We start from the raw sequence: 26,102 nt of genomic DNA, 5'->3' as shown, positions 1-26,102 counted from the left end.
CATCTATCTCTCTTTATCCATCTCAGTTTACATAGATGAGTTGCTCAATTAATATTTGAAAAATAAATTAATGCTATTTCTCCTGCTCATAAACTTTAAAATCACTTTTTGAAATACTTGAAACACTGTCAAAAATTTTATTTCATTAACTCCATAAATTATCTTGGTTAGAATAAATTTCTATACTATATATGAATACCTCATTGAGTTTGAAATTCATCAAGTCTAATAGAAAAGAAAAATCCAATTAAGACTTTGTGATTTTTATCAATAAGACTTATAACCTTAATTTTGCTTCCAGATATTTTGTATGTGTGATATGATGAAAAATCTCTTTACATTTTGTATCTATTAGGTTACTATTTATATGCAAGAATCCTATTGCTTAATGAACATTTATCTTTATTTCTACCTCAATAATTTTGAGAAAATGTAAAGCTTAATAGAATAATCCTTTTTTCTCTAAAAGTCAATTTGTAGAGCTGAATCTCAGTTCAGCATAATCTAAGTCACATTATTCTCATATGTGTAAAATAAGTTAAGTATAAATTCTAAGGAAAATCTTCAAGTAAAATATCACATTCTCTCTAGGGTGGGCTACTTGTTGTCGTGTTCTGTTAGACTGAGATCTTTTGGTGGCTCAGATAAATTATAGGCTTTGGAGTCAGACTAAACCTGAATTAAATCCTTTCTCTTCCATTTTCTAGCTGTGTGACTTTTGGCAAATAACTTAGCCTCTATAGTTTCATTTTCCACAGTTGTAAAGTGGGTATGGAATCACTGGGTGATGCACTGGGCTGCCAGTCAAAAGGTTGGAAGTTCTCGTCTACCCAGAGGCTCCTCAGAGGAAACACCTGGTGATCTACTTCCAAAAAAATCAGCCATTGAAAATTCTGTGTAGCGTAGCTCTACTCTGACACACGTTGGGGTTGCCATGAGTTGGAGTCCATTCAACAGTAACTGGTTTGGTGCTTTGGTTTAAAGTGGGTACGATAATAACTACTTTACAAGGTTGATGTAAAACTTAAAGCTACAGTGCTCATTTGTGTTATGCCTGACTTGAGCCACAAACTATCACTTTGAAGACTATCACGTTGAAGATTGACAACATAGAATCAATTTGCTACTTATTTCTGTCGTTGAAGGTCAACCCTAAAGAGCCCTTCTCCTGAAATCAGTTTCTTCTCTGAAGAGTTTTGAGTTAAAATAGGAAGGAATAAAGAACAGGATGTATCCAGGAAATAGGTTAAGCCAAAATGAAAAGCACAAAATTAGCTAGGTACTCATTAGAAAGGCAGATTCCAAGGCCCCACCTACAGACTTAGTGAACAAGGTGCCGGACCCAGAAATCTGAATTTTAAAAAACTACCTCAAGTAATTCTGACACACATGAAAATTCAGAATATGTAGTACGAGGGAAGACATATATGCTCATATAATAAAAATGTTTAAAGAGAGAGAGGGGGGCATTTTAATCCATGCATTTCTTCATGGATTGTTATGGTACGAAAAAAAAAGATCTGTTTAGAACATTGTGGAAGGTCTCCTAGGCAACAAAATACAATTGAAACCTGAAAGAATGCATTGGATTTTTCATTTATCAAGTATTACAATGTCAGTCTGATGCCTCATTCACATTCTGAAAAAAATCCCATTAAATATTGAAATCCAAAGCAGAATCTTTGGTTCTTATGTATTTCACATAAAATATTTCAACATACAGAACAACAACAACAACAAAAAAAATGTAAATACTAACTTGCAGTTCAACTTATCGAATTAACAGGCATTGTGAAATGGAGTTGATTTCCATTAGACAGCATGTTGCTATGATGTATTTGATGACTGTATGTCAGTTGACTGTCAAAGTGAATATGAGGTTTCCTTTTGGGGTGATGAAAATGTTGCATATTTTCCCAGGTGGTATAAGAGTGTTATTTGAGGTACCCAGAATGCTGCTAAATGGAACTTCTGTCGCTATGCACACTTCCTATGTCTGTGTTTTAATTTATTTTAATAATTATTATAAAATTAATAATGCTCGTTAAAAATCAAAACATAACTGAATTGTGTTAAGTAAAAGTCTCATATCCACCCCCTTAGCAATTCCCTTAAAACTCATCCTTTGTAAGAAATGGCTGCTAAAAACGTCAAATGTTCCCGTAAAGGTATTTTCATTACACTACAAACTATGTATCTTATATTTCTTCTTTGTGTTCTCAAAAATTCAAATAACTCAAAAATAGAGCAGGCAAAAAGGGAAAAGTTGCCATTCTCAGACCTCCCCATTCCATTTACCTGTCTGTTGTCACTATTCATCTTTTTCCCAGCCCTTTAAGATGCTAAGATCATTGCAGTGACATCTATCTAAATCTATGAACTCAGATTAATTTGAAAAAATGTGGGATCTTTCAGAGGGCTATCTAAGTAATCATCTAGCTGTTTGCTTGGCAAGAAATCATAGTTAGGGATTGTATTAGCCTGCCAGTGGCACCCAGGAAAATAGAATTATAAGAGGTCTCATGAAGATTGGCTTTCTACAGACCAGATTCTCAATGTTGCCTGTACAGTACCCAGACTTGGGAAGCTTGTAAACACACACACACCCACAATGCCCAGGGTCTAAGCACTGAAAGTTTTAATGTGCAGTCAAAGTTTGGAAACACTGCTCTACATGAAAGTACATCAGCCATTTTAGTACAAAATTTGAATAAATAGACATCCACATTTCAGGCAAAGTGTTCATGTTTCAACAGAAATAGAGATTGTGGCACTATAGAGATAGAGTGGGGTTTGGGTTAAGTAGTACAATATACGATACAGTTAACCTTTCTTACTAAACCCTTAGTATGATATTTTGACCCTTGGAATAGAATGGAATTTTCTGGAGCTTTGTAGACCTGTGGGATTAAGCAGTGTTCTCCTAATTGTGTTCTGCCCTGTAATTGAGAAGCTTGTTTATATTTTGTTTTTAAGTTCAAATTTTCCCAAACTTAGGCATCCAACAGATATTTTATTGAACAATTCTTTAAGCCGAGTAGTGTTCTAGGCATTATAGATAGAAGCTGTAAAGTTCCTGCTTTAGTGGAGCTTGTATTCTAATAGGATAAGGGAAACAAGCAAAAAACAAACAATAGAACACCAAAAAAAAAAAAAAAAAAAAGTAATAATAATGAGGAGTGTGAAAAAAATAAAGCAGAACCATAGGATGGGGAGTGCCAGGTACACTACTTCAGTAGCCGTGATCGCGAAAGGCCTGTCTTTGTTAGTAATATTTTACCCAAGTCCTGAAATGCCAAGAAGCTGCTGACCATGCAAAGATCTGCATAAGTAGCAACATCATTCCTTTTCTTGTTCCTACATATGCTGATAATTACAGTTTTAAAAGAAGAAAAAAAGGAATAAGTGAGAGTGAAATTAAAGTCGTTGAGAACAACTTCTGCTTCATTCTGGCTTCTCAGCCTGTGAAGGCACACACATGTCTCGCAGGAGCAAATAAAGGCTGCTCAGATGTTAGGTGCCACGTTAAGTGCACCTTGCAGGTGAGCTTTGTGTTGAGCAGATACAGGGAAAGAATATCGCTTCTGGCTGTACTGTATGGTAATTCTGCAAACTCCAGGGGCTCTTTTCACCTCTCTGACCTTTAATTTCCTCTGCTATTTGACTTTGCTAGTTTAGCATTATCCCCAAGGTCCCTGTAGCTTCCAAATTCTGTAGTCAGTAAGTTTAATTACAGGTCTTTCCAAATTATTATTGTTTCCAATTTCCCTTAACTTTTTTTTAATGTGCGTATCCAGCAGTGCGCCAGTGAAGTTTATCAGAGCATTTCCAACATGGATGTTGGGTGATATTTTCATTTAGGTTAATGAATTAGATAAGAAAGCGAAACAACAAAAACATGCCATAACTTTACTCATTCATTAGTGATATAAGCAACCTCTTTGCAAAATAATGTAATAGTTTTTGAATACTGGAAGAATATTTTCTCGATTTTTTTTGTGCTGTTTACAGTGTTAATGACTAGAGACATGACACACTGTTAAATTTAATCTGTTCTTTATAGAAGCAAGCTTTATTGAGGGTATCATAGTTTAAAGCCAGTGTGACGGTGGTGGTGAAATTTAAACTACTCTTAATAGAAAGAAAAGTTCAGGCAATAGTAGCTTCCTCAGATGAAGAGACATTATGTTATAACCGTAAATAAGATTTTCCTAAAGAAGGCAGCCATTTTCATAGCACAAAGAAGTGAATTAGACATTGCTTATTGACACTGTAGGTGATAAGGTACAATGAATATTCTGTAGACACGCTGATTTCCTTCTTTCCCTTCTCTTCTAGGGATTTTCTGGAAATGTAAATGCAGACAGCGTTGTGTACTATAGACTCCAGCCTTCTATCAAAGCCAAATTTCTGCGTTTCATCCCTTTAGAGTGGAACCCCAAGGGCAGAATTGGAATGCGAATCGAAGTGTTTGGATGTGCATATAGTAAGTGTTTGTTTATCAAACCCACTGAAATAGATATCAAAGGAGAGGTTTTAAAAGCCAAACTGTAAACTGACATTGACTTTTTAGTTGTGTAAAGAGACATAAAAACAGAAATGATTTTTGTGGAAAACGTTTTGTTGTGTGTCTGCCAATATTGACTTTAGTTTTCAGCTTTTTAGTTCAATTTGGAAATGGAAGCATTGGATGAATGGATAGATAGATATTTGTAAATACATGTGAATGAGTTTATTCAAGCCTAATATTGACATAAGGTCCATAGGTGGTACAAATGGTTTGTGCTTGACTAATAATTGAAAGGTTGGCATTTCGAACCCATCAGCAGCTTCATGGAAGAAAGGCCTGGAGATCTGCTTCTGTAAATATTACAGCCCAGAAAACCCTATGGAACTCAGTTCTACTCTGTAACGTATGGGATTGCCTTGAGTTGGAATCGACTAGGCAGCAGTGGGTTTTAATATTATTGACTAGATTCTAGTTGTCAAACATCAGTGCTTTCCCTCTGTGGATTATATTTGATGGCTTTTCATTTAGATACCCTGGACTGAATAAAAGAGACAGTGTTCCATTTAGTATAATCAGCCATCTGTTATGAAACCAAAGAATGTTGTTCCCTCTAGCCTAAAAATAATACGCCATGTAATTCACTTTAAAATCGTCTATGCCCTCAGCATAAATTAATAGAAAGGGTAAAGAGCTCTGCCAGAATATAAAATTTATTTGAAATACTTTCAAATAAAAAGATAAAAACCACAGATTTCACTTAGTCTCCTCTTAATGAAGCATTTTATTATATCTTTTAGCAGTGAAGGGACCTAAGAGTTATTGATAGTCTACCTCAAGCCACACCATCCTGTTAGATGCTCTTTTATTATAGAACAATAAGTTAGTTAATATGATCCACAATTAGCAGATGTGCAGACTGAGGTCTGGAGAGATTCAGTAATTTGCCCAGCATTTCACAACCAGTACACGGAAGAATCAGGAAAAGAACCCAGGACTGTGCAATTCTGTGACACCATTCTTCCTCTAGTAAACATTTATTTTTTAATAACTAATGCTTTTCTCACATAGATTTTATCACTTTGTGCTGTAAACCAAATTAATTCTGGTTCACTTTATTTACATAAATGGAAAGTGTGTCATAAAGATGTCAAGCCACTTGCTGAAGTCATCTAAACCACATTAGAACAGATAAACAATGTCCATAGATTTTACAGGAGTCCCTGGCTGGTGCAAACAGCTAACGCGAGAAAGAATGCAGTTGTTGACTGATTGAGTTCCAGTGCCTGAAGGATAGGGAAGGTTGGAACTCCAAACCTGATGTGTTGAAGATAAAGAATTGAAACTATCATTATTGTTAGTGAAGGAGCCCTGGTGATGCAGTGGTTAAAGACTCAGATGCTAACCGCTGCGGTTCCAACCCACCTGGAGGGAGAAAGATGTGACAGTCTGCTTCCATAAAGATTTACAGCCTTGGGAACCCTGTGGGGCAGTTCTGCTGTGTCCTGTAGGGTCCCTATGAGTCGGAATGAACTCAACAACAATGGGTTTGGTTTTGGTTTGTTGTTTAAGTCATAAAGTGTTTTACTTATTGCATTACTGTTAATAAAAACATAAAGTGCTGTGTTTGAACAGGTACTCATGTCTTTAAAAATGGAAATGTATTTCTCCCACAATTAAAGCAGATCCTTTTATATATATACACGTTGTTGTTGTTTGGTGCCCTCCAGTGGGTTCCGAGTCATAGCGACCCTGTGTACAACAGAATGAAATGTTGCCCAGTCCTGCACCATCCCCACAACCATTGCTATGTTTGAGCCCATCATTGCAACCACTGTGTCAAACCATTCTTGAGGATCTTCATCTTTTTTGCTGACCCTCTACTTTACCAAGCATGATGTCCTTCTTCAGGGACTGGCCCCTCCTGATAACATGTCCAAAGTACATGAGACGAAGTCTTGCCATCATTGCTTTTAAGGAGCATTCTGGCTGTACTTCTGCCAAGACAGACCTGTTCATTCTTCTGGCAGTCCATGTTATATTCCTTATTCCTTGCCAACACCATAATTCAAAGGCATCAATTCTTCGGTCTTCCTTTGTCCACCTTTTGCATGAGGAGACTGAAAATACCATGGCTTGGGTCAGGTGCACCTTAGTCCTCAAAGTGACATTTTTTTAACACTTTAAAAAGGTCTTTTGCATCAGGTTTGCCAATGCAATGTGTTGTTTTGTTTCTTGACTGCTGCTTCCATGGGCATTGATTGTGGATCCAAGTAAAATGAAATCGTTGACAACTTCAGTATTTTCTCTGTTTATCGTGATGTTGCTTATTGGCCCAGTTGTGAGGGTTTTTGTTTTCTTTTTGTTGAGATATAGTCCATATTGAAGGCTGCAGTCTTCGATCTTCATCAGTAAGTGCTTCAAGTCTTCTTCACTATCAGCAAGCAAGGTTGTGTCATCTGCATATGGCAGGTTGTTAATGAATCTTCCTCCAATCCAGATGCCCTGTTCTTCTCCACGTAGTCCACCTTCTCGGATTTTTTGCTCAGCATATAGACTGAATAAGTATAGTAAAAGGATACAACCCTGATGCACACTTTTCCTGATTTTACACCACGTGGTATTGCCTTGTTCTGTTAAAATGACTGCCTCTTGGTCTATGTACAGGTTCTGCATGAGCACAATTAAGTGTTCTGAAATTCCTATTCTTTGCAATGTTATCCATAATTTGTTAACGATCCATGCAGTCAAATGCCTTTGCACAGTCAATAAAACACAGATAAGCATCTTTCTGGTATTCTCTGCCTACAACCAAGATCTATCTGACATCAGCAATGATATCCCTCATTCCACATCCCCTTCTGAACCTGGCTTGAGTTTCTGGCAGTTCCCTAATGATGTACTGCTGTAACCATTTTTGAATGATCTTCAGCAAAATTTGACTTGCATGTGATATTAACGACATTGTTCAACAATTTCCGCATTCTGTTGGATCACCTTTCTTTGCAATGGGCACAAATATGAATCTCTTCCGGTCAATTGGCCAGGTAGCTGTCTTCCAGATTTCTTGGCACATACGAGTGAGAGCTTCCAGCATTGCATTCATTTGTTGAAACATCTCAGTTGGTATTCTGTTAATTACTGGAACTTTGTTTTTTTCCAGTGCCTTCACTGCAGTTTGGACTTCTTCCTTTAGTACCATCGGTTCTTGATCATGTGCTAACTCCTGAGATGGTTGAATGCCGGCCAGTTCTTCTTGGTACAGTTAATGTATATATTCCTTCCATGTTTTTTTGATGCTTCCTGAACCACTCAGTACTTTCCCTTTAGAATCCTTCAATATTATAACTCGAGGCTTGAATTTTTTCCTCAGTTGTTTTAGCTTGAGAAATGCTGAGTGTGTTTTTCCAGCTCCAGGTGTTTCCACATTTCATTATAATAGTAAAATATAAGTAAAAGAGCAGAAGTTGGCAAAATCTTTAATTTCTTCATCTTTGGCATTAATGGTTGATTCTTCAATTTGAATATTAGTTATATTAACTGGTCTTCTTTGTAGGCATATGGATATTATCCTATTCCTGACGGCATTGTATTTCAGGGTAGATCTTGAAATATTCTTTTGGACGATGAATGCAATGCTATTCCACTTCAATTTGTCTTTTCCGGCATAGTAGACCATAATTGTCTGATTCAAAATGGCCAATACCAGTCCACATCAGCTCACTAATGACTAGATGTTGATCTTTTTACGTTTTCTTTTTACAAGTTCCAATTTTCCTAGATTCATACTTTGTACATTCCAGGTTCTGATTATTAATGGGTGTTTGCAGCTGTTTCTTCTCATTTTGAGTTGTGCCACATCAGGAAATGAAGGTCTGGAAAGCTTGACTCCATCCACATCATTAAGGTTGGTTCTACTTTGAGGAGACAGCTCCTCCCCAGTCATCTTTTGAGTGCCTTCCAACCTGAAGGGCTCATCTTCTGGCACTATATCAGGCAATGTTCCACTGCTATTCATAAGGTTTTCACTGGCCAATTTTTTTTAGAAATAGATTGCCAGGTCCTTCTTTCTAGTCTTAGTTTGGAGGCTGTGTGGAAACCTGTCCACCATGGAAGATCCTGCCAATATTTGAAATACCGGTGGCCTAGTTTCCAGAATCACAGCAACATGCAAGCCGCCACAAACTGACAGATGAGGGTGCTATATATACATATGTGTGTGTGTATATGTATACACACACACACACACACACGTATATATCATTATATTATTTATCAGGCATTGCCTAAGATATGTGTTTGCTCACATTTGTGGTGCAACTGGTCCTGTGAACATTGTAGGGGAAATGGCCACTGTAAAAATAAAAGATAATTTTATTGCCCTCTACCCCTATGAGTTACGGCAATAAGTTGTTTTGAAGGAACATCAAGCGAATGGAAAATCCATATCAAAGAGCATGTTGTACTTTTATGTGAGTAAACTTGAAGTTGTTTCCTGAGTAATGAAAGAGGTAGAAGCTAAGTTTTATGGGATCAAAGTGAAAGTATAAATTTCAGATATTCTGGCCATAGCACTGTGAACATGTTTATAGATTTAGAGATGTATGTAAGGAAATAATCTAGTGAAATAAAGAAAAAGAAAAGAAGATGTTTGATGATAAAGAGAAACTACTCTAGTTAAGTGTCACAAGAAAAAGTCAGCAATGATAAATAAAGATGAGGAAGGAGAATAACTGGGTGAAAGTTTTGTGTCTGAGGTGTCTGTTGGAAGTGGCAATTAAGCCACAGGAGATAATGCTCTTAATTGTGGATGGAATTGCTGAGGCAATAGCTTCCAGTATAAATTCTGGATTCCTTTTCCCTGGTCACTGTGTAAACATCCTCATTTTGCCATCCATGATCCCCCCCTTTCCCACTCCTAACACAACAAGAGGAGGATCACCCAACTCTTCAGCCTTAACGAACTGATTTCTGTTTCTTTGACATACCATGACTTTCTGACTTTTCTAGCCTTAGGGTTTTTGTCTAGTCACATAACCACCCTTCTTTCCTCTACCTAGGTAATTCTTTTACTCATCCTCTTGTCTCATCATAGAAATCACTTTGGTTCTGACAACCTCCCTGTCCACTTTCAGGTCAGGGGACATTACCATCCATTCCTGGACCAGCCTTTTCTTTTTCCATCAGAGCATGTACACGCTATTGTTGTTGTTAGTTGCTGTCAAGCCAATTCTGACTCAAGGCAACTTCGTGTGTGCAGAGTAGAACTGCTCCATAGGGTTTTCAAGGCTATGATCTTTTGGCAGCTGATTGCCAGGTAGTACTTTCAAGGTGCCTCTGGGTGGGTTTGAACTGCCAATCTTTCAGTTAGTAGTCCAACATTTAACCATTTACACCATCCAGGGACTCCACTGCACATGCTATACTACATTGTAATTGGATCCCCCTTTTCTGACATTAGTTTTCTGGATAAATGAAGGAAGGAAGGAAGGTGAGTTCCAATCTTCTGATTAGCAGACAAGCATGTTGACGGTTCACACCACCCAGGGACTCATGAGTTGCTGGGTGTCTTTCTTTTCCTTCCGATTAGGGGGTCTCTGCAGGCAGGATGTGCTAAACTATTGCAGCATCAGCTCCCAATATAGTACTTGGCACAATAATGTCAAAAACTGTTTACTAAATGGATGGATTAAGAGAAAAATCCAATTATCCATGAGGTAAATTGAATAATAAACGGACATATAAAGATCACAAACATATTACACTAACACATTGGCAAACTATTAAAGAAACAACTGAGATGAACATAAGCGATTTCAAAGGTTATTATGATTAAAATGATAATAATAGTATACATAGTACTTGGAGACCCTGGGTGGCACAAACAGTTAAGCTCTTGGCTACTAACCAAAAGATTGGCTGTTTAAACCCACCAAGAGCTTCCTCAGAAGAAAGACTTGGCCCTCTGCTTCTGAAAGGCCACAGCCGTGAATACCCTATGGAGCACGGTTCTACTCTGAAACATATGGGGTCGCCATCAGGTGGAATTGACTCAATGATGACTGTGTGTGGTTTTTAAATTTTTTTAATACAATACTTAATAAATGCCAAGGCACTTTGTTACTTCCATCTGATACCCATAGCATCTTTGTTTAGGCTGGGGTTATTCTCCATGTATTCCAGATAAAGTAACTGAGAATCAGCATTTAAGTGATTTGAGTGTCATTACAACAGTCACAGATAAGTATTAGAGACTGAAATGCAACTTATATCCTCTAATGCTATGCTTAAGTGCCCTTGACATAGTAGATGCCACCAATTTCGAATCTATTAAAAAGGTTAATATAGATTGATATTTAAGTGGCAATAATCATGTTTGTTCCCATAACCACCTGGAGTGGTGTCACTGGCCTGAACTCAATCTATTTAAAGCCATGAGTAAAGTCACCTTTTCCTTGTGGTTCTATGCAGCACTTGATTCTGAGTCTTCTTCCTTTTTACTGTATTAATTTTAGTTGTTTTAAACTTAAGAGTCCCTTAAATCATTCTGTGTTCTTTTATGCTACTGTGTAAAAATAGTACAACCTGTATCCTGTTGATTTCTCAAGGGCTTGATCTCTCCTCTCCATCTCTCTAAAACCAATGCAGTAATGCAGATCTCGAGTGGCCATTCATCATGCTGTTGCCTCATTATTTCACTGTATAATAGTGTGACGGTGTGTGTGTCTGATTTATATTTCTTGGAAGTCAAAGTTATGTGTCTGTTCAGTAATTCACAGGTAGTCATTTTCATATAAAGCAGCAGTACAGCCAGTGTTTAGAGTGGTGCAAATGGTTAGTGCAGTTGGCTGCTAACTGAAAGACTAGACATTCCTGCCCACCGAGAGTCACCTGGGAAGAAAAGCCTGTCAATCTACTTACAGAAGATCAACTCTTGAAAACCCCATGGAGCACAGTTCTACTCTGACACGCATATGGTCACTATGAGTTGGAGTTGACTAGACAACAACTGGTTAATAGTTTTGATCAGTGTTTAAGGCTGACTTATGTATAGCAAAGAAGAGTTTGGTCCATAGCATTTTTCCCCACTTGATGAAAGGTCTGTTTGTTTGGTCTTTCAGGATAGAACTCTTTTCCTATTTATACTTTTGGGATGATTCCCAGAGAGTTAATAGGCAAATATTCTAAGTACTTGTTTTAAGAAGAACTCTTTCATGACCTTCAAATAAAGTCAATTTTCTATTATTCAAGTACTTGTTTTCCAGTTCATGCATTTTCTATTCTAAGTTTTCTCTCTTCAAAATTTTTTAGTCATCTGACCTCATCTTTAATGTGATGACTCATGGCTAAACTCAGAGTTAATCTATCCCTGAAATTTATCTTCCAGGGATATGTCTCTACCACCTCCACAATTGTCTCCAAGTGCCACCTACAATATAAATAAGTAAAACATGTTCTTCCCATTGTACAATTCAGTATGCAATGAGGTTAGTCATTTTCAAAGAATACGTTTTTGTAACCTACTTGTTCTTTCTAACAACCCTTGTACTATTGTCTGTGTTAGGATCACTCAGGAACCCAATTCCTGGGTATCACACTCAAATTCTAATTTGGTGGGCTTCAGGCTGAGCCCAGGATGTTGCATGTTTATGGAGAACCTGGATTCTGGTACAGCTGGATTATGGAGCTCAGTTTTAGAAACTGTCTTCTTGGATATATTTTTATTAGCAATCCACTAGGGGGTTGGGAAGAGCATTGATTTTCAAATAGCAACTCCTAAAATTTAGAAGCCTCAAACTTCTAGAGGAAGGGTAGGATACAAGAATGAGGGGACAACACCAGGTAAAGTGGGAGATACTACAATGAGGGGTGTGTTTTGCATTTGAAAAATGCAAAGGTAGAAAACTGGTTTGCTGTTCAAGGAGGTAAAACATTTCTGCAATTTAGCTGACATCCTTCTCAGAGGCTGAAGTGGCTGGTTACCTTCTCCTGCAAGTTTTAAAAATCATTCGGGACCCAGACCTGGTACTGAAACGAAGCTGTGAACACAGCATGAATAACCACATCTCGGAGATATGTGTCTTCCCCACTAAACTGTAAGCTCCTTGGAAAATGTGGTCTTTGCTTTGATACATTGCTCTTTCTTCCCCTGTGTTTACGGAAAAACGGAAAGCTCTCCCTAAATACATGCTGCAGAGAGGAAGCAGAGTGAACATTTCAGCAATGCCACTTTTGACACAAGCCCTGCAAGATATGTGAATATTTTCTGTTGGACAGCTCTTTATTTCACAGGTGACTGCATTTCTGAATCATGTGAATAAAGCAGACTATGCCTCTTTTAAGAAGCCCTGGTGGCTCAGTGGTTAAGTGCTTAGCTGCTAACTGACCCCACCAGTGGCTCCACGGGAAGAAAGACCTGGCAATCTGCTCTGGTAAAGATTACAGCCTCGGAAGCCCTATGGGTCAGTTCCACTCTGTCCTGAAGGGTCACTATCAGTTGCAATTGACTCAACAGCACACAGCAACAACATACCTCTTTCCCCAGATTCACGGGGAAAGCTGATGTGAGAGTAGGGCCTATGGTCTTCGTGAGTCACTTCTTTCCTACATTCCTGCTCTAAATAAGAAGATGAGATGGAGGTATTCACTGAGGACAATTTAGGTCACCGACAATTGCTATAGTGAGTCAGCTCAGGCAGGAGGTGACAGCCAGAGAAAAAAAAAGCCACAGAGCCCACAGATGGCTCGAGATCATTCTTGCTTCATGACCTGGCAATGACATTGATAATTGAGGGTTTCTTGTGAACCTCAGAATTTTTTTTTTTTTATACAAATATACCAAATGTATTCATTAAACTATTTTTACTGTGCCTCTTTCCCTGCCAAATATTACAACAAAAAATAATATTATCATTAGTAGTAACTAACATTGATTGAGTGCAAATTAGATGCCAGCAACTCTTTTAAAATAAACATGACTCAGTATTTTGGGCATGCTGTTTAAAAATTTTATATATGTATCTATATCTATATCTATAGGTATATATTTTTTGGCAATTCGATCCCATATTGATTTATCTTAGAAGAGCATAGCGCACATGGCAGACATTCTTTACTAGTTAAGCTAAACTATTGTTTGGTTTTAAGAAGACTTCAGGGGATATTTTTAGTTTAAGATTTAGAGATTATCTCTGGGCAGTTTTTTTGGGATTCATCTAGCCTCCATGGCTCCAGAAATTCTGGTTTCCATGAGAATTTGAAATTCTGTTCTACATTTTCCCCTGTTGATCAGGATTCTTCTATAGAATTTTTCATCAAAATGCTCAGTAATGGTAGCTGGGCACCATCCAGTTCTTCTGGTCTCATGGCAAAGGAGGCAGTTGTTCATGGAGGCAATTAGCCACACATCCATTTCCTTCTCTTGTTCCTGATCTCCTTCCTCCTCTGTTGCCCCAGGTGAATAGAGACCAATTGTACTGTAGATGTCCGCTTGCTAGCGCTTAAGACCCCAGGCATTATGCAACAAACTAGGAGGTAGAACAGAAACACCAAACACATTATTAGTCCAATTATGTAAATGGGATGTCCTATGAAACCATGATCCTAAACCTCCAAACCAAGAAACCAAATTCTATGAGGTGTTTGATTTTAACTAAGCAGCCTGAGGAGCAATTTGAATGATTACACAGTAACCTTAGTGGGTAGCGAGTTTCTGTTAATGGGGAGGAACAACTCAGAAAAGGAGGGTGAGAATGGCTGTACAACTGGAAGAGTTAACCAGTGTCACAGAATTGTACATGTAGAAACTGTTGAATTGTTGTATGTTTTGCTGTGTATATTCTCAACAACAACAAACAATAAAATGCATTATTTTTTAAAAATTTGTATGTTTTTTATACATCAGATGTGCCTCTGTAAATAACTTTTTATAAAAGTGACTTATATCAGAGCTATTGTAGGTGAGTTTTCTGTCTATAATAATACACTTAGGAATCATCCTGAATTTGTTTATTTTAGGAGAATGCCTATCTATATGTTACCCAGTGCATGTAACTTATTTTCTGGTAGTGACAGTGTAACTCACTTTCTGAGCTATATTTAGCACATTTCCAGAGACTATTGTTTACGTGCACATGAAATCTGTGATGTATTTTCTGATTGTGGCCAGTTTGTTAATTACCCTACTTCCCTACTTTCTTGTTTTCAGGCCACTTTGATCAAGGTGAGCCTACCTCTTTCCTTTGTCTAGTACTAAATTATTTATTGTCACTGTAGTTTCTCAGTAGTCCGCAGAGCTTTTCTTCATGACAGTTAAGGAAAGAAAGTGCTGGGAGAATGTCTAGGCATCTCAAAATTGAATATTCCAAGAGTAATTCTGGTTTATGGGGACACATTATAGGAGGTGAAGACTGTGGAGAGTGGAATGATTACTGATTAGGATGGGCCTTAGCCTTGGGTTTCTGGACCTCTGAAATGTTGTGAACTGAGAGAAACCTTTCCCAACTACTGTCACGAAGGTGATTCCAGTCGTTCTGTTGATCTCTATCAGAATGCCTCCTTTGCTTACACGGTCTGTACCAGTTTTATGAACTTATTTATTCACTTGATTAATAACGTCTGTCTTCACTGAATGAAAGCTCTGTGAGGGCAGGGACCGTGTTTGTTTTGCCCACTCGTTAATATCAGGATCTAGTCCAGCACCTCACACACGGTGGGGTAGTAAATATTTATTAAATGACTGCATTACATTGCATAGTGGTTCACTTGTAAAGTATATAGACAGTAGCTAAGGGTGAGAGAAAATGGCAAGTGACTTCAGTTTAAGAGATGAAACAGTATGTCATTGCTCTAGGCATCAGTTATCTGATACGTTTTCCACTACCCCGTTTTGCTGATGAAAATTTTCCAGGCACAAAAGCTTTAGCCACCATGGAAGATGAGTATCACCATTATAGCGTAATAATAACAATAGTGAAGAAGAGAAAATAGGAAATAGGAGGCTAAAGTAACACAGGCTAAACCTTTATTGGGAGAAAATTCCCTTGGTAGCTAATTCCCAAAATGGGCTTTATCTGAAATAAAATCATTACTGTGATGGTTGCCTTGAAGCGATATATTAACTCAGAGATAACTGCATTGCTCCGAATGTGTCAGCATTTAAAGTCTGTCTTATTGGAATTCTCCTTAAATTATTGTAATCTAATAATCACAGACCACATTATTTGTATTTGACACAGACTTACGTCGTTCTCGTGCACATTCATCCCACTATCTAACAAGGAATAATTGTCTGGTTAACATTGTTACAGAATGCAATGTTTATTCATGTGCGCTTGGTGAATGAATTCCTTATATGCACATTAGCAAGACGTGAGAAAATCAAAGCTCTGAATTGTCCAAAAATAGCTGCATAAAGTAGATGAACTTATTTTTCGGGGGAGGGGGTGAATATAAATGGTTTGTATTACATATGATGGATAATCGAAATAAAATGTATATTTGGGCATACAAGTAGCTGTAATAATTTTGCCAAATGAAAAAAGATGAGGAAACTGTAATGTTATTCTGTAGACTGGAAGAAGTCGGCTAACCAGTTGAAAAATAGCTTCGTGCTTTATCACCTCTTCATTTATTACACAAATGTACTTTCAAGGGTAATTACTTTTTTTTTTTTAATCTTTGACTTGTGAAGTGTAGAAAACACTGGTAGGCAATCTGAGTATTATCAGTTTTCTTTTGTGTCGCTTGTTCAGGGTGCAACTGATTTTGACAGATGTACTGGTATAACATAACATCTTTTTTCAGATGAACTGAATAAAAGTGATCTTGACAATGAGTAGATAGGACATTGTCAGAAAGCTGAAAAAACATGTCAGTGTCACAATTATGACACAAAGGCAGCCGAACAGACCTTATAATATTAAGTCAGTGCCTTTCCAGCAATGCCCTTGAAAGACAGAGAATAGCATTGCCCTTAAATATTATTCCTTTGCCCAAGTAAAATAAAATAAAACACATAGGTCATTTTAATATGTATTCGAAGCAACACTTGATATGTCTAAAGTATGTGTATACATTTGTGTGTGGACCTCTTTTATGTACAGTTTGTACAAAAGTAGGAGCCCTGGTGGTGAAGTGGTTAAGGGCTTGGCTGCTAACCAAAAAGGTCGGCAGTTCCCACTCACCAGCTACTCAGTGGAAGAAAGACCTGACAATCTGCTTCCATAAAGATCACAGCCTTGTAACCCTATGGGGCAGTCCTGCTCTGCCCTGTAGGGTCGCTGTGAGTTGGAATCCACTCGATAGCAATGAGTTTTATGTACAAAAGAATTTTGACATATCAAAACCGCTTTTTCAGGGGCTAACAAGGCATTTCCCTTCAATAACACTGTTAACATAACGTTTCAAGAACACCATTAACCAAATATTGATTGTGAAATATGCAAAGTAGTTTTACACTATGGATATTGATTATAAACCTAATCCTGATTTTCTTTTCTAATAATTTTTATTGAGCTTTAAGTGAACGTTTACAAATCAAGTCAGTCTGTCACATATAAGTTTATATACACCTTACTCCATACTCCCACTTACTCTCCCCCTAATGAGTCAGCCCTTCCAGTTTCTCCTTTCATGACAATTTTGCCAGTTTCTAACCCTCTCTACCCTCCCATCTCCCCTCCAGACAGGAGATGCCAACACAGTCTCAAGTGTTCACCTGATACAGGTAGCTCACTCTTCATCAGCATCACTCTCCGACCCACTGTCCAGTCCCTTCCGTGTCTGATGAGTTGTCTTCGGGAATGGTTCCTGTCCTTGGCCAACAGAAGGTTTGGGGACCATGACCACCGGGATTCCTCTAGTCTCAGTCAGACCATTAAGTCTGGTCTTTTTATGAGAATTTGGGGTCTGCATCCCACTGATCTCCTGCTCCCTCAGGGGTTCTCTGTTGTGCTCCCTGTCAGGGCAGTCATAGGTTGTGGTTGGGCACCAACTAGTTCTTCTAGTCTCAGGATGATGTAAGTCTCTGGTTCCTGTGGCCCTTTCTGTCTCTTGGGCTTATAGTTATCGTGTGACCTTGGTGTTCTTCATTCTCCTTTGATCCAGGTGGGTTGAGACCAATTGATGCATCTTAGATGGCTGCTTGTTAGCATTTAAGACCCCAGATGCCACATTTCAAAGTGGGATGTAGAATGTTTTCAGACTAGAATAGTTTTGCCAATTGACTTAGAAGTCCCCTTAAGCCATAGTCCCCAAACCCTCACCCTTGCTCCGCTGACCTTTGAAGCATTCAGTTTATCCCGGAAACTTCTTTGCTTTTGGTCCAGTCCAGTTGAGCTGACCTTCCCTGTATTGAGTATCGTCCTTCCCTTCACCTAAAGTAGTTCTTATCTACTAACTAATCAGTAAATAACCCTCTCCCACCCTCCCTCCCTCTCCCCCTCGTAACCACAAAAGTATGTGTTCTTCTCAGTTTATACTATTTCTCAAGATCTTATAATAGTGGTCTTATACAATATTTGTCCTTTTGCCTCTGACTAATTTCGCTCAGCATAATGCCTTCCAGGCTCCTCCATGTTATGAAATGTTTCACAGATTGGTCACTGTTCTTTATTGATGCGTAGTATTCCATTGTGTGAATATACCACAATTTATTTAACCATTCATCCGTTGATGGACACCTTGGTTACTTCCAGCTTTTTGCTATTGTAAACAGAGCTGCAATAAACATGAGTGTGCATATATCTGTTCATGTGAAGGCTCTTATTTCTCTAGGGTATATTCCGAGGAGTGAGATTTCTGGGTTGTATGGTAGTTCTAGTTGTAACTTTTTAAGAAAACACCAGATAGATTTCCAAAGTGGTTGTACCATTTTACATTCCCACCAGCAGTGTGTAAGAGTTCCAATCTCTCCGCAGCCTCTCCAACATTTATTATTTTGTGTTTTTTGGATTAATGCCAGCCTTGTTGGAGTGAGATGTAATCTCATCGTAGTTTTGATTTGCATTTCTCTAATGGCTAATGATCGAGAGCATTTTCTCATGTGCCTGTTAGCTGCCTGATATCTTCTTTAGTGAAGTGCGTGTTCATATCCTTTGCCCACTTCTTGATTGGGTTGTTTGTCTTTTTTGTGATTGAGTTTTAACAGAATCATATAGATTTTAGAGATCAGGCGCTGGTCAGAGACGTCATAGCTGAAAATTCTTTCCCAATCTGTAGGTGGTCCTTTTACTCTTTTGGTGAAGTCTTTGGATGAGCATAGGTGTTTGATTTTTAGGAGCTCCTAGTTATCTGGTTTCTCTTCATCATTTTTGGTAATGTTTTGTATTCTGTTTATGCCCTGTATTAGGGCTCCTAGGGTTGTCCCTATTTTTTCTTCCATGATCTTTATCGTTTTAGTCTTTATGCTTAGGTCTTTGTTCCACTTGGAGTTAGTTTTGTGCATGGTGTGAGGTATGGGTCCTGTTTCATTTTTTTGCAAATGGGTATCCAGTTATGCCAGCACCATTTGTTAAAAAGACTGTCTTTCCCCCCCTCCCCATTAACTGACACTGGGCCTTTGTCAAATATCAGCTGCTCATACGTGGATGGATTTATATCTGGGTTCTCAATTCTGTTCCATTGGCCTATGTGCCTGTCGTTGTACCAGTATCAGTACCAGGCTGTTTTGACTACTGTGGCTGTATAATAGTTCTAAAATCAGGTAGAGTGAGGCCTCCCACTTTCTTCTTCTTTTTCAGTAATGCTTTGCTTATCCGGGGCTTCTTTCCCTTCCATATGAAGTTGGTGATTTGTTTCTCCATCACATTAAAAAATGTCATTGGAATTTGGATCGGAAGTGCATTGTATGTATAGATGGCTTTTGGTAGAATAGACATTTTTACTATGTTAAGTCTTCCTGTCCATGAGCAAGGTGTGTTTTTCCACTTAAGTAGGTCCTTTTTAGTTTCTTGTAGTAGTACTTTGTATTTTTCTTTATATAGGTCTTTTACATCTTTGGTAAGATTTATTCCTAAGTGTTTTATCTTCTTGGGGGCTACTGTGGATGGTATTGATTTGGTTATTTCCTCTTCGATGTTCTTTTTGTTGATGTAGAGGAATCCAAGTGATTTTTGTATGTTTATCTTATAACCTGAGACTCTGCCAAACTCTTCTATTAGTTTCAGTAGTTTTCTGGAGGATTCCTTAGGGTTTTCTGTGTATAAGATCATGTCATCTGCAAATAGAGATAATTTTACTTCCTCCTTGCCAATCTGGATGCCCTTTATTTCTTTGTCTAGCCTAATTGCTCTGTCTAGGCCCTTTAGCACAATGTTGAATAAGAGTGGTGGTAAAGGGCATCCTTGTCTGGTTCCCGTTCTCAAGGGAAATGCTTTCAGGTTCTCTCCATTTAGAGTGATGTTGGCTGTTGGCTTTGTATAAAAAAAATAGATGCCCTTTATTATGTTGAGGAATTTTCCTTCAATTCCTATTTTGGTGAGAGTTTTTATCATAAATGGGTGTTGGATTTTGTCAAATGCCTTTTCTGCATCAATTGATAAGATCATGTGGTTTTTGTCTTTTGTTTTATTTATATGGTGGATTACATTAATGGTTTTTCTAATATTAAACCAGCCTTGCATACCTGGTATAAATCCAACTTGGTCATGATGGATTATTTTTTGATATGTTGTTGAATTCTATTGGCTAGAATTTTGTTGAGGATTTTTGCATCTATGTTCATGAGGGATATAGGTCTGTAATTTTCTTTTTATGTGATGTCTTTACCTGGTTTTGGTATCAGGGATATGGTGGCTTCATAGAATGAGTTAGGCAGTATTCCATCATTTTCTATGCTTTGAAATACCTTTAGTAGTAGTGGTGTTAACTCTTCTCTGAAAGTTTGGTAGAACTCTGCAGTAAAGCCATCCGGGCCAGGGCTTTTTTTTGTTGGGAGTTTTTTGATTACCGTTTCAATCTCTTTTTTTGTTATGGGTCTATTTAGTTGTTCTACTTCTGATTGTGTAAGTTTAGGTAGGTAGTGTTTTTCCAGGAATTCATCCATTTCTTCTAGATTTATAAATTAGTTAGAGTACAATTTTTCGTAATAATCTGATATGATTCTTTTAATTTCAGTTGGGTCTGTTGTGATGTGGCCCATCTCACTTCTTATTCGGGTTATTTGTTTCCTTTCCTGTATTTCTTTAGTCAGTCTAGCCAATGGTTTATCAATGTTGTTAATTTTTTCAAAGAACCAGCTTTTGGCTTTGTTAATTCTTTCAATTGTTTTTCTGTTCTCTAATTCATTTAGTTCAGCTCTAATTTTTATTATTTGTTTTCTTCTGGTGCCTGATGGATTCTTTTGTTGCTTACTTTCTATTTGTTCAAGTTGTAGGGACAGTTCTCTGCTTTTGGCTCTTTCTTCTTTTTGTATGTGTGCATTTATTGATATAAATTGACCTCTGAGCATTGCTTTTGCTGTGTCCCAGAGGTTTTGATAGGAAGTATTTTCATTCTCGTTGCATTCTATGAATTTCTTTATTCCCTCCTTAATGTCTTCTATAACCCAGTCTTTTTTTCAGCAGGGTATTGTTCAGTTTCCAAGTATTTGATTTCTTTTCCCTAATTATTCTGTTATTGATTTCCACTTTTATGGCCTATGGTCTGAGAAGATGCTCTGTAATATTTCGATGTTTTGGATTCTGCTAAGGTTTGTTTTATGACCTAATATGTGGTCTCTTCTAGAGAATGTTCCATGTGCACTAGAAAAAAAAGTATACTTTGCAGCACTGGGGTGGAGAGTTCTGTATAAGTCAATGAGGTCAAGTTGGTTGACTGTAGTGATTAGGTCTTCCGTGTCTCTATTGAGCTTCTTACTGGATGTCCTGTCTTTCTCCGAGGGGTGGGTTGAAATCTCCTACTATAATTGTGGAGGTGTCTATCTCAGTTTTCAGTTCTGTTAAAATTTGTTTTATGTATCTTGCAGCCCTGTCATTGGGTGCATAAATATTTAATATGGTTATATCTTCCTGGTCAATTGTCCCTTTTATCATTATGTAGTGTCCTTCTTTATCCTTTGTAATGGGTTTAACTTTAAAGTCTATTTTGTCAGAAATTAATATTGCTACTCCTCTTCTTTTTTGCTTATTGTTTGCTTGATATATTTTTTTCCATCCTTTGAGTTTTAGTTTGTGTCTCTAAGTCTAAGGTGTGTCTCTTGTAGGCAGCATACAGTCGGATCGTGTTTCTTTATCCAGTCTGAGACTCTCTGTCTTTTTATTGGTGCATTTAATCCATTTACATTCAGCGTAATTATAGATAAGCATGTGTTTAGTGCTGTCATTTTGATGCCTTTTTATGTGTGTTGTTGACAATTTCATTTTTCCACTTACTTTTTTGTGCTGAGAAGTTTTTCTTTGGAACTTGTCTGTTCCTCATTTTCATAGTATTTGACTTTGTGTTTGCTGAGTTGTTACGTTTTTCTTGGTTTTTATTTCGAGTTATGGAGTTGTTATACCTCTTTGTGGTTACCTTAATATTTACCCCTATTTTTCTAAGTAAAAACCTAACTTGTATTGTCTTATATCGCCTTGTATCCTTCTCCATGTGGCAGTTCTATACCACCTGTATTAGTCCCTCTTTTTGATTATTGTGATCTTTTACATATTGACTTCAATGATTCCCTGTTTTGAGCATTTTTTTTTTTAATTAATCTTAATTTGTTTTTGTGATTTCCCTATTTGAGTTGATATCAGGATGCTCTGTTCTGTGACCTTGTGTTGTGCTGGTATCTGATATTATTGGTTCTCTGACCAAACAATTTTCTTTAGTATTTCTTGTAGCTTTGGTTTGGTTTTTGCAAATTCTCTAAGCTTGTGTTTATCTGTAAATGTCTTAATTTCGCCTTCATATTTGAGAGAGAGTTTTGCTGGATATATGATCCTTGGCTGGCAGTTTTTCTCCTGCAGTGCTCTGTATATGTCATCCCATTGCCTTCTTGACTGCATGGTTTCTGCTGAGTAGTCTGAACTTATTCTTATTGATTCTCCCTTGAAGGAGACCTTTCTTTTATCCCTGACTGCTTTTAAAATTTTCTGTTTATCTTTGGTTTTGGCAAGTTTGATGATAATATGTCTTGGTGATTTTCTTTTTGGATCAATCTTAAATGGGGTTCGATGAGCATCTTGGATAGATATCCTTTCGTCTTTCATGATGTCAGGGAAGTTTTCTGCCAATAGATCTTCAACTATTCTCTCTGTGTTTTCTGTTGTCCTTCCCTGTTCTGGGACTCCAATCACATGCAAGTTATTCTTCTTGATAGAGTCCCACGTGATTCTTAGGGTTTCTTTCTTTTTTTTTTAATTCTTTTATCTTATTTTTTTTCAGCTATATTGGTGTTAATTCCCTGGTCCTCCAGATCTCCCAGTCTGCATTCTAATTGCTCGAGTCTGCTCCTCTGACTTCCTATTGCGTTGTCTAATTCTTTAATTTTATTGTTAATCTTTTGGATTTCTGAATGCTGTCTCTCTATGGATTCTTGCAACTTATTAATTTTTCCACTATGTTCTTGAATAATCTTTTTGAGTTCTTCAACTGCTTTATCAGTGTGTTCCTTGGCTTTTTCTGTACATTGCCTTATTTCATTTCTGAGGTCACCCCTGATGTCTTGAAGCAGTCTGTAAATTAGGGTGTCACCTATCCACCTCGAGAAGTAGTGGTGATAGTTGTGTGCACCAGATTCTAGTAGCAGCTGGGGTCACACTCCAGGGGGGCCCAGATGCTGACAGGCTTCCCCCAAGTGTCAGTATGGTGGGTGAGTCTCTATTCCTAAAGCACCTTGGTGGGTGTGCTCTGCAGCTGTACCTTAGGCCCCCAATGCAAGTACCTCTACAGATTGGTAGGTGTCACCCTCCTTAGACCCCTAAGGCAGGAAGCTAGGTGGTCTGGGGGGAGCTTCAGCCCTCAGTTCCCTGTTGTGGGTCAGTGAGGGCTCTGTTGAATACGCAGAGATATCAGACCTGGGAAACTTGTCTTTCCAGTAAACCCGCTTAAACAATTGCAGTCAGATCCCTATTAGAAATGCCTTTGCATTATAACAGCCACCTTGTTCCCTGTAGGGATGAAAGCCCAAAACTGTGGATCACATATGCTTGGCTGGAGCTGGTTCTGTGTTTTTAGTCCAATTAGGGAAGGATTTTTGGTCCCTGGGTTTTTTGTAGTTGCTTCTCTCCGGCCAGAAGAATGGGTAAGGAAAAGACAAAAACAAAACGAAAGAAAGAAAAACCGCAGAGCAGTTTACTCTCTGGCTCAGGAAATTCCAATGTTAATGAAGCCGCCTGGGAAGGGGGGGGGAGGGTTCAGATAAATAGGAGAGAGTAGCACCCCGGAATATAGGCAAAGTTACTTATCTTGGTTGGGATGACTTTTATCTGAGATTCCCGAGGGGCGCATCGTCGACTGTGTGCGCTGGCTGGCTGGGTAGAGATTGCCCCCGAGGGTCAGGCCCGCGTCCCCTGCTTGCACTGTCTCAGAAGCCGTGGTTAGTTCCTCCGCTCCCAGTCCAAAGCCCGGCGCCAAGGTTCCCCGGCAGGGACGCCACACTCCCGGCTCCAAAACCAGTCGCTGCCTCCCGGTGACTTCTCTTCCTGTCAGCCGCGTCGCTGCGCTGCCTGCATGCACTGGTTGGGCTTCCCCTGAGGTCAGTTCAGGGGGTTAGGGCTGTGCCCCGTGTTTGCGCCATCACAGGATGCCATGCTCAGCTCCCCTGCTCCCAGTCCAAAGCCCAGCGCTGAGGTTTCCTGACTGGGACACTGGCTCCAGACTCTGAAAACAGTCGCTGCTTCCCCATTGTTGTTCGTTCTCAGTCTGTCACTCAGGTCAACACTTTAAATCTGTGTTTGTTGGTCAGGGTTCGTAGATTGTCATGTATGTGATCGATTCACTTGTTTTTCCAAGTCTTTGTTGCAAGAGGGATCCGAGGTGGTGTCTACTTAGTCAGCCATCTTGGCCCCGCCTCTATCTCTTTTCTTATTTAATGAGAAGAAATATGTCTTTAATAAGGGAGGATAAAATTATGAATAAATCTTAAAATGTATTTCTAGAACATGAACTTTATCAACAGGTTAGCAAAAGCTAAAATGGAATCAATCCTGGGTGTCAAGAGGGAATTAGATATTTGGTGGTAGTATTTTCCCTTATAGAGTGGCCTTAGTGGCATCATGGTTAAGCATTCAGCCAAAAGGTTGGTGGTTCTATCCCACCGGCTGCATTGAGAGAAAAGACCTGGCGACCTGCTTCTGTAAAAACTACAGCCTAGGAACCCCAATGGGGCAGTTCTACTCTGTCTTATAGGGTTGCTATGAGTCGGAATCAGCTTGACACGAAGGGTCTGTTTTTCCCTTATAACGACTGGGCCAGACCTGAACTGTATGTGCATGCGTGTGAATATATGTAATGTTCTCTATATATGTATTTAAAATGCTCTAGTAAAAGGATATTTATTTTTGGAATGACTTTTTAATGTCTTTGTTTCTAGGATCAGAGGTGGTTGATCTTGATGGAAAAAGTTCCCTTCTCTATAGATTTGATCAAAATTCCATGAGCCCAGTAAAAGATATTATTTCTTTGAAATTTAAAACCATGCAGAGTGATGGGATCCTACTCCACAGAGAAGGGCAAAATGGAGATCACATCACATTGGAATTAAGAAGGGGAAGACTCTTTTTACTTATTAATTCAGGTAAAGCTATTGGGGGAGGTGCTTGGAAATCTGACTATTTAGATGCCACTCAGATAACTCTGCACTTTCATAGCTTATTTTTAACAGTTAAGATGCATTATTTTTAGATTCAAGGGTTTCTAAGTGTGCATATATATATCGATCTATATATATAACAATGTTTTACTTTCATATAAAAATTGTTCATATTTCTCAAATTTGACAAGACAAGGGTCTTGTCTTGATGTTTTTTACATAGCGCTAATATAACTAGCCATTTATAACTAAGAAAATAGCCATTTTCTAATATCATAAGGAAAGGGATGGGTCATTGAAAAATATTGAGGTAGTAAAAGTAATAAGGTTTTAACAAAGATAAAATGTACATAGAAAATGAGCATGCAATAAGTAATACTAATAAAAAGAATTAACAGTGGAGGAAATTAAAATGGGGTCAAAAGCCTCAGATAAAACCATATAGTATTTGGGTTGGAATGCATGGAATTAGATTGCAATTATTATGAGATATGCTGGCCCACTGAAGGGAAACTTTTTTTTTTTTTAAACTGGGAATAATGGTGCCTTTATTTTTTCCTCTTCTAAGGTGAAGCTAAGCTGCCCTCCACTCATATGCTGGTCAATCTCACCCTGGGCAGCCTTCTGGATGATCAACACTGGCATTCGGTGCTCATCCAGTGCTTGGGCAAGCAAGTCAACTTTACAGTAGATGAGCACAGGCGTTGTTCCCACACACAGGGAGAATTCAGTTACCTGGATCTTGATTATGAGGTGTGATGCTTGCATATCAATTAAAACAGATTTTATGATGTGTATGTACTATAAGTCGGAATCGACCTGATGGCAGTGAGTTTGGTTTTTGGTTTGGTTTTATGTGAT

The 26,102-nt window shown here is 38.3% G+C and overlaps 1 protein-coding gene across 7 annotated transcripts in view; it reads left to right on the top strand.

Annotated features, from left to right (window-relative positions):
- Positions 1–26,102, top strand: part of CNTNAP4 (contactin associated protein family member 4) — a 393,297-nt gene that overhangs the window by 237,416 nt on the left and 129,779 nt on the right. For all 7 annotated transcript variants that reach the window (XM_023556694.2, XM_010596846.3, XM_023556696.2 and 4 more), the window contains 3 exons: positions 4,339–4,486; positions 25,023–25,226; positions 25,810–25,994. In XM_023556694.2, the coding sequence (XP_023412462.1) occupies positions 4,339–4,486; positions 25,023–25,226; positions 25,810–25,994 (537 nt within the window). The remainder of the gene's footprint in view (positions 1–4,338; positions 4,487–25,022; positions 25,227–25,809; positions 25,995–26,102) is intronic.

Source organism: Loxodonta africana, chromosome 21 (genome assembly GCF_030014295.1).
Source record: "Loxodonta africana isolate mLoxAfr1 chromosome 21, mLoxAfr1.hap2, whole genome shotgun sequence".
NCBI classification, from domain to species: domain Eukaryota; kingdom Metazoa; phylum Chordata; class Mammalia; order Proboscidea; family Elephantidae; genus Loxodonta; species Loxodonta africana.
Note: the sequence above shows the minus strand (reverse complement) of the source record. Positions and strands in the feature narration are given on the sequence as shown.